General features: G+C 37.7%; 1 protein-coding gene across 1 annotated transcript; it reads right to left on the bottom strand.

The window, feature by feature from the left end:
- Positions 1-1,668: 1,668 nt before the first annotated feature.
- CCT5 (chaperonin containing TCP1, subunit 5 (epsilon)) lies at positions 1,669-8,693 on the bottom strand. Its single transcript, XM_009706600.1, has 10 exons — positions 8,637-8,693; positions 8,379-8,543; positions 7,672-7,870; positions 6,684-6,876; positions 5,608-5,757; positions 5,204-5,323; positions 4,605-4,790; positions 3,487-3,624; positions 2,935-3,115; positions 1,669-1,954 (listed from the first exon to the last, which is right to left on the bottom strand). The coding sequence occupies exons 1-10, from the start codon at positions 8,686-8,688 to the stop codon at positions 1,827-1,829; spliced, it is 1,512 nt and encodes a 503-aa protein (XP_009704902.1). The 5' UTR covers positions 8,689-8,693; the 3' UTR covers positions 1,669-1,826.
- Positions 8,694-9,113: the final 420 nt, after the last annotated feature.

Here is a 9,113-nt window from a genome sequence, read left to right as displayed (position 1 = left end):
GCTTCACAATTACAACCATAAATCGATTCGGAATGCCAGACTTCAGCAGCAGTAAAACTGATTAACAGTTGCTGTCCACTGAACTGCATGTAAATGAAGCTAATTTGGGAAAAGGCAAAAGAGTAACAATGAAACACCCAGTACTCATTTTCTAACACTGAAAATAAAGCTTTGTAGGATTCTTCCTCAAACAGTTCTGGAAATACACTTTATTATAACCAGTCCTGGAACTCTCCCACCATTGTCGTGGTTTAATCGCGGCTGGCAACGAAGCCTCACCCAGCCACTCACTCCCCCTTGGTGGGATAGGGGAGAGAATTGGAAAGGTCAAAGTGAGAAAACTCGTGGGCGGGGATAGACAGTTCAATGGGTAAAGCAAAAGCTGTGTGTGCAAACAAAACAAATCAAGGAATTTATTCACAACCTCCCATCAGCAGGCAGGTGTTCAGCCATCTTCAGGAAAGCAGGGCTCCACCACGTGTAATGGTTACTTAGGAAAAGAGACACCATTAACTCCAAATGTCCCCCCTTCCTTCTTCTTCCCCCAGCTTTATGTGCTGAGCATGATGCCATATGGTACGGGATATCCCTTTGGTCAGTTGGGGTCAGCTGTCCCAGCTGTGTCCCCTCCCAACTCCTTGTGCACCCCCAGCCTCCTCGCTGGTGGGGTGGGGTGAGAAGCAGAAAAGGCCTTGACTCTGTACAAGCCCTGCTCAGCAATGACTAAAACATCCCTGTGTTATCAATGCTGTTTTCAGCACAAATCCAAAACATAGCCCATACCAGCTACTGTGAAGAAAATTAACTCTGCCCCAGCCAAAACTAGTACAACCATGAAAGTCAAACTTGTTATTTCCACCCTTCTCCCTCTCTCAACACTCACTGAAATATTTTGTTTGGACTCAAGTGACGTATAATCATAGTAAATGATGATAAGAACAAGACCTGCTAGCTAACAGCGGTCAGTAAAAAAGTTTGCTCTGTACTACTGTGCTCTGAAACCTTAAAACCACGCATGTGAAACATAACGCAAGGAATGTTGAGTCGCTATTTTCAATACTGCCCTCTCTTTCCAAATCTGCAAAAAAATTGCACATTACTTCTGGTCTACCATGTTTCGTGCTAGTAATTTCACAAGCAAGGTACCTTACTAGTAAATTTTACTCTACCATTCTAAGATCATACTTGGGACTTACAAAGTAAGTGCACTCAATTGTGGTAGTATAGACGAAAGTTTCAGGGAAAAAACCCAACTTGGCTGAATGTGTATACCGCTGAAAAAACTATTCCTTGCACATAAATCAGGAACACACTTAAAGGGTACCACAAGAGAAAAAAAAAAGGAAGCAACTGGAAGCATGAAATACAGGTCGTTCAAATCTTCAGGCTGAAACTTCATACTTGATAGATTTAACATACAAGAATTACTGGAGGCTACAATAACTTTCGGCTTGCTTCACTGAAGAGGGACACACCTCTCAAAATGAGAATCTCTGGGCTTTGCTCACAAGCACTTAACAGAGTTAGCTGCAAGAGCAATAGAAAAGGACCCATGGAATTTTATTACTGTGTTATCCATGTTTTTTTCCTACACATTCAGTAAGTGTTTTCTGTGAATATTCACACCTGTCTAAGAAAAGATGCAACAATACTTCTGAAACAAGTCTGGAAATCACTAGTGCTAAATTGTGTTTTATTTCCAATGATTAGCCATTACAGTATCTGAAACAAAAAGTGTCCAAAATAAATAGCTGAAGATGAAGCATCAGAATACTACCGTCTTCGCTACTGCTGTGGCCCCCTTAATGTTTCTTGCTTTCCGTCCTTTACTCCTCAGATTCTCCAGGCCTACGGATATCATCAATCTTCAGAATCATTCTAACAACTTGAGTCGCCAGAGAAATCTGCTGTTTCTTACCAATCAAGGTTTCTATAACATGCTGCTGCTTCATATCTGCCAAAAAGAAGCAGAAGAATTAGATACCTTCCTCAAATGTAGACATAACTTTTAACTTGAGAGAGTAATTTCCATGTGATTTTAAAGATTGTTTTAAAATTATTACTTTTGGCCACCATAGTTGACAAACGATTTGTACAAACTATGTTTGTATAAAACTCAGTTTTATGTCTGGGTCCTTACCTTGGAACATTAAGATTCAAACTCTTTTCCCAACTAAGTCTTCCCTAATTGTAACTTTTCACCCTTCTGTTTTATTTTTTAAAGAGTAGTTTCCATATACAAATATTAGAAGCATCCTAAGGGCTAAGCAACCACTAAAGTGAAAGTTCAAATGCTGTAAAGCAGAAACACCCCATCAAAGAAGGGTTATGAATTTACATGAACACAATGTCTTACATTGTGTTCCAAAATTTACCACCTTCTTTTCTGAAAAAAATCAACAGAATAGGAGCGTGAGAAGTGTACATGCAGATGAAAGTAACTTTTCATACATTGGTTTCTTAGTCTTCACATGCTTGTTATAGGCCTATATACACATATGTACTGGTGTGAACAACACTACCTAAAGACGTTTCCAATCCTTTGGTTACTTCACAAGCTTTTCTCAAAACAACTGTTTGCAGGGCTGCAGTGTAAACTGGATCACTAAAATCACAGTGTTTAAAACTGCTCCTGCGTCAGTGAGTAGCTTTTATTCCTGTATCACAGGGTCAGCCAACATCTTCAACTAATCTTGCCACCAAATAAAGGTTTTCAAGCAATTATACATTTTCTACCTGGTAGACATGCATGTATCTGTCCACCTGCATTCCCATTTATTATAACAAGGGGCAAGAGTTCATAACTGAAGTGATACACAGGTTAAAAAAAAATGGGGGGAGGGGGAGTTTGAGAGAGGCAAAACAGTAAGTGTTTTGATCTTCTGAGAAAGAAAACCTTGGTATGCTCCTCCTTCTCCACACCGCAGTTCTTACCATTTGTTCCTTTCTGCAAACAATCAATGCCGAGGGCAGGATTATTTTCTTTCACTTGCCTAGCCCGCACTTCGGTCATAGTCTGTATTGGATTCATACCACTGTTCTCCGCAAGTGCCATGGGAATTACCTCCAGGGCATCTGCAAAAGCTCTCATAGCATACTGTTCCAAAGATGGGCACTAGGGGAACAGAAGTTTAAGTTAATACAGCTATTAACTCCAATGTTAGCAAAAGCAGATTTTCACACTAGTTATAAAATATATACATTGGGAACATAATAACTGAACAAATACCTCTGAATGATAACTACTTGCAAATTAAAACAATTTTAAACTGCTCTTATCAAGAAAGGAAAAAGGTATTGGTAATGGCTTTTTACAGAGAGTGGAAGGAAAACTTCTAACGTTGGTTATCGGTGAATGTCAGGAAGTTCCATAACATGCACTTTCTGGAAGCTCTTTGAAGTTTTCTTGGAATCTCTTAAAACAGACTTATCTTGCGTTATTTTCCATTCACAAATTAAAGAAAGTTGTAGCTGTTCCTTTCTTACCTTATCTGCTGCTTCACTGACTGCCAAGGCACAAGAAATTTCAGCTGCACCACCACCATATACAATACGATTATCACGAACAAGATTCCGGATTACACACAATGCATCATGAAGAGATCGCTTTGCTTCTTCAATAATCTGGAATTATGAAATGGCATATACTTTACAATATACACAAGTGAAGGCTATGAAGATGTATTTCCTAATACAGAAATGGAAACTGCAAATAAACTGTAGGGTCTTTTCATGGCTCTACCGCAGCTCTACTGCTGCTGCATTTTACTATTTTAAAACATAAAATGTTAAAACATTCAGTGGCAGAGAAGGAATTAAAAAAATACACACCTTTTCAATGTTATTTGCGAAATCTATAAATTGAAACGACAATAACTTACATGATAAGGTTTTAAATCTTGTGTATTTTCGAGACACAAAACACTTAAATTTAAATGCCAACATTATTTTCAGACTGCAATTTGTGTCTGCTCCCATATTCAACAGATGTAGGAGGACCAAACAAGTTATGTTAATTTTTGAAGAAGTATTTTTGCTTTCTTACAGAACTTTTTAGGTTAGGGTTATGTTCTTTTCTTCCTAAGGTTTTTCACTCAATAACACTAACAGTACAACCAAGAACCAGGTTAAGTACATGAGCATTTAAAATGGTCTCATTCTCGGGGTAAGGGCTAGGGGAGTTGGTTTGGGTTTTTGGGTTTTATTTTTTATTTTTTTTTTTTAACTGGACTACATCAGAACTGACATATCTCAGTCTATAATAAACCCAAATCTTTCAAAAATGCTAGTAAGTCTTTACTCATAAAAGTGACCCTCCCACAAGAAAAAACAAATTAGAGCATCCACAGGTAAAATTATTTCTGTATTTATGAACTATATGGTCTAACAGTGAGAAAACAAAGTGTTCATTCAAAAACATAGGATGTAAATCTAAGTGACTTCGAACACATAGTCATGACTGCCTACAACCCTCCTTCTCCCTTCTATTTGTCCACACTGCAAGCAAAATTTAGACAAAACCAAGAAGAGTTAATATGCTTCTGAAAGAAAATAACATTCTGTAACTTACATACCAAACATTCGTAACAAACAAAGAATCTCACCATTTTATTTCCTCCTCTAATGAAAATGGTCACAGCTCTGGAATTCTGACACTGTTCAATGACAAGCATTCTGTCCTTCGTTGTTCCAAAGGAGATCTCTCGGACAATACCCGCAAAACCCAGTTTCTCTGCCGTGAGTTCACAGAAGCGAGGAACAATGCGTCCTCCAGTTGCAATGGCGATTAACTGAAGTTAAATAACCATCAATTATTTTGAGAATACTTTTCTGTTATGTTTTTCATAACATAGAACTACTGGAAGAGAATCTGCCAAATGCCTACTCCAAAAGGTTATCTTCCCATCACTTCAAAGTATTTCAGGCGATGCCTTGCTTCTGCAAACAGCGAGACTAAAGCAGAAACATTCCTAGTCATGGAAGACTTTTAACAAGGAATATGATTACACTCCAATAATAAAGTATAATCCCATTCATTGTAGGTTCTTCCCACCAATCCCCAATGATTTTTCTCCAATACCTAACCCATACACGTGATTACGCAGTTCTGCTTGGAAAGCCTGAACTTTTAATTGGTACAGTGTATTACTTAAGAAATGTTTAAAAACTGGTACAAACCCCGATTTTATAGTATTTCACTTACTTCTATTTCAGGTCCACCAACCCAACGAACAGCAGGCAGCTCATTCTGGAGCAGCAAGTGATTTGCCTCATCATCAAAACCCCACTGGCAAATAGCAAGGTTTGCACCAGTGTCTTTTATCTGAAAGCAACACACAACATCAGAACTAACACAGGAATGAAAAATAATCTCTTCATGGTTTTAATTCTCCTCATTTTCTCAAAACACAAGTCTACATAAAGATCAACGTAAACTTCAAACCAGGGTGGTACCTCTTTCTCACATAAACTTAACTTTTATTCACAGCCTTACAACTGCTTGTATGTTGCCTCCTATCAGGATTATTAGCTCATTTCCAGAAGTAAATCAATGCACTACACGATTTTGTGTAATGGCTATGAAAAACTTAGAAAATGGAAGACTACCTGTTTCACCATCTCTTCAAACTTCTCCTTTTCATACTTCTGCAGTGCCTTGTAATCTTCCACAGATGTGACATCAAGCTTATGCTTGGTTTTAGGCTTAGGTGGTTCAAACGGACAAGTAAGGATTGCAATTTTAGCATCTTTAAGCTCCTGTACAATTTAAAAACAAAACAAAACAAGTTGAGTTTTGACCTCAGTGACACTTATTTCTTATGTCTGCAAAACATACAGACATATCTTTAAAAACACAGTGACAAGACGAGATTTGAAGATCATTTGACTTACTCTAAAGTGAAACTAACTATACCCAAGTAATTCCATCAAAAGTCTCTAAAATCCACTTAGAACAAATTCCACAGCTTCAAGATGTCGTTTAAGCCCTTAACAATTTTTACCAGTGATGTCTTTTTATAGTTTAATGTTTAAAAAAACAGAAAAAAAAACTTCAGTGAAACCATTATTTGCCCTATCCACTGTGACCACTGAGAATACTACATAGCCACCTTCCCAGACACCTTCTGCGTACTACATGACTAATATTTTCCACCTGTCTTCCTTTTCACAGGATCAACAGTGTCACCTACTAGAAAAATATTTCAGAATAGTAGAAATCTTAAATTGCCTCCATCTTTCCTGAAGAATGCCACACAAAGACTTGAAGATCTTACCTGCACCAAATATAGTAAAAGGACAGCTTCTGGGGTGTTCCAAATAGGACGACACGGCAACTCATGGGGCTTACGAAGCATTTCTTGATACTGAGTTGCATTAAGCATATTACACACGATGGACGATTATTTCCACTTCAATATAGAACTCTGCACCTGTCCTCACTTAGCTGTATAGTAATCTCACTCCCTTCATTTCTCAAGATTGTTGTAAGTTCTAACTTGGTCTCTTCCAACATGAAGAATTTAATGCTCCCCTCCTCTTTCTCTGTTGATACATGGGTGAAAAACCAAGCCAAACCACAACACTGTTTAAATACTAAAGAAATGCTAGGACAGCATTTGAAGTGGGCTACACAACCTTATTTAAGCCATTACAGATGAGACGTACACAGGGACATCACTTACTTTAGGCATCTGTGGATGACTGAAATCTTTATCCACAATCACTCCTTTAACCAACTGTGTATCTTCCAGTCTACCTCCCACCTTGCCTTGTACTTTGATCAGCTCAAAATCAACATCTTTACGTTCCATATCTGCTACTGTCAGTACAGCATTTACAGCAATTTCTGCCATTTGTCTGTGACAACGGTTAACTCTAGGTTTAGGAAAAAAAAAAAAAATAATCATAAAGTTGCATTACATTTCCACAGTTCGGAACAAAAAAGTGATTCTATTGATCTCAAACAGAAAAAAGTATCGCTATAGCCAACTACTTCTGTATGCTACATTAAAAGAGGGGGTCCTGCTTGTTTTGTTCAGAGAAATAAAAGATGCTAAATATGGAAGAAAACAGAACATGCAATATGGTTTGTCTAAGTAGTCTGTGTGGACACAGTCTCACGACAAAGTCGCAAGATATAGATTTGAAACAAGTGAGGAGAATGAACAATGAAGAAACATTCAAGTCATAGAAAACAATGTTAAGCCAGCTCTGCAAAAAAAGCCCTTACAATGTCTGAATTTATATACTACACATAGAACCCATAATGAAAAATACACTTACAGAACTACCCTACAAAAATTTTTTTAAGGAAAAAACAAAACAAACCAAAGCTTTGAAATACAAGACATAATTATTTTTAAAAGGTTTGCATTATTCTTGGAATTTGCTACGATGCAGAAATCTGCAACTAACAAGTTAGAATGAAATTGATTTTACAGCTGTTTAACCTCATGGAATTGACCCTGTAGAGAAAAAGGATTCACAACTTGTTATCTTGAGACATGAGTCCACTGAAAAATTAGCCAAAATCAAACACAAAAGAGACTTCAGCAGCCACTCCAATAACACAAACAATTTATAATCCATCAAAACACCAGGATTTCTCCTTTCAACTCATAGTGTTTTCAAGGGGAACTTAAATATTCTTCTGAAGTTTTTGTGACTTACACTTTAGAGCCTAGCGTAGTCTTTGCTGTCTGGATCAGAGGTTCAATGTTCTGTGGATCAACTGGAAAGCTGTCACTGATTTTGTCTAGATGCTCAATAGCAATGCGGGCTGCCTGCTCGTAACCATCTGCTATTCTGATAGGGTGAATACCACGATCCAGTAATTGCTCAGCCTGTTCCAATAACGCTCCAGCCAGAACTATAAAACAAGATTTTAAAATAATGTTTACTCTGCCACAGATTGAAGCATCATTTTTAATACATTATCAAAAGATTGAAAAGTATGCCTTCTGCTTTTTTCTGTAATGTTTTAACAGTTCAAGGTTTCTTAAATGACAGAATAAAAATAACCCTAAACAGCCCTCTACCTGCTATGCTTAGAAAGAAAACTGCATTATGTTAGACCAAAAAGAAGCATGGGCACCAACGCCAGACAGGTAGAAGATTATGGAAGAAAAAGCGTGCAGAAAAATTTTGAAAATACAAAGAGGACTCTCAACACTACTCAGAAAAGACAAAAAAGTTCCCTTCTGATTCAAAGACTTCTAATACAAGAACTGACAATACTACTGAAGCAGTAAATACTCCAAAAACGTGCTACAGAAAAGCTAAAGCTACTGTTACTTCACATAAAGTTTCCTAAAATAGCTGAAGAAGCTTGATTTTAAAGCTGGAAAAGCTAAGTTAAATTTAAAACCTTTTCTTACCAACGACTCCAGTAGTGCCATCCCCAATTTCATCATCTTGAGATTTAGACAGCTCCACCATAAGTTTGGCTATCTGGTGATCCACATCCATCATATTCAGGATGGTAGCACCATCATTTGTCACAGTCACCTCACCATCTTTGTCCACCATCATTTTATCCAAGCCTAACAAAATATGTTCAAACCATGAAGCAAAAATCTAGAAAGTCCCAAAAAACAATTACTGAGAAAGAACCATTAAAATTATTTCATTATTACCATTGGGCCCAAGGGATGTTCTCAAAGTACTTGCTACAGCCTTTGCTGCCATTATGTGAGACTATAAAACAAAGGAGAAATAAGTTAAATCATTATCATGCATCCTGAAATCATAACATTAAACTAAGAAAAATACACGGAGAAGAGGCTAACGCAAATATTATAATTTAACTGACAACAGCTAAGGATGACTGAAAAAAAAAGGCATATTGTTTTTATGCCAGAAACATTTCCCATGCCTTTTCTTGCACAGTTTGCACTTGCACCACTAAAGCATGCAAAAGCAGAGCATCTAAAATGACAGCCCCGACGCTTAAAGCAGGGAAGCAACAGAAGCAAGCAACGCTAAAAGGAGAAGCCAGCAAAATTTTACTCCACTCTTCCATCAGTATTTAAATCATACGCATTCACGCAAGGCTGCCTACTCGCTCAGCCATGGCCTTTCCCGAGAACAACGACCGAGCCTCAGACGGGGGG

The sequence above is a fragment of the Cariama cristata genome, unplaced genomic scaffold (genome assembly GCF_000690535.1).
Source record: "Cariama cristata isolate BGI_N322 unplaced genomic scaffold, ASM69053v1 scaffold17328, whole genome shotgun sequence".
NCBI classification, from domain to species: domain Eukaryota; kingdom Metazoa; phylum Chordata; class Aves; order Cariamiformes; family Cariamidae; genus Cariama; species Cariama cristata.
This window is presented reverse-complemented; position numbering and strand designations above follow the sequence as displayed.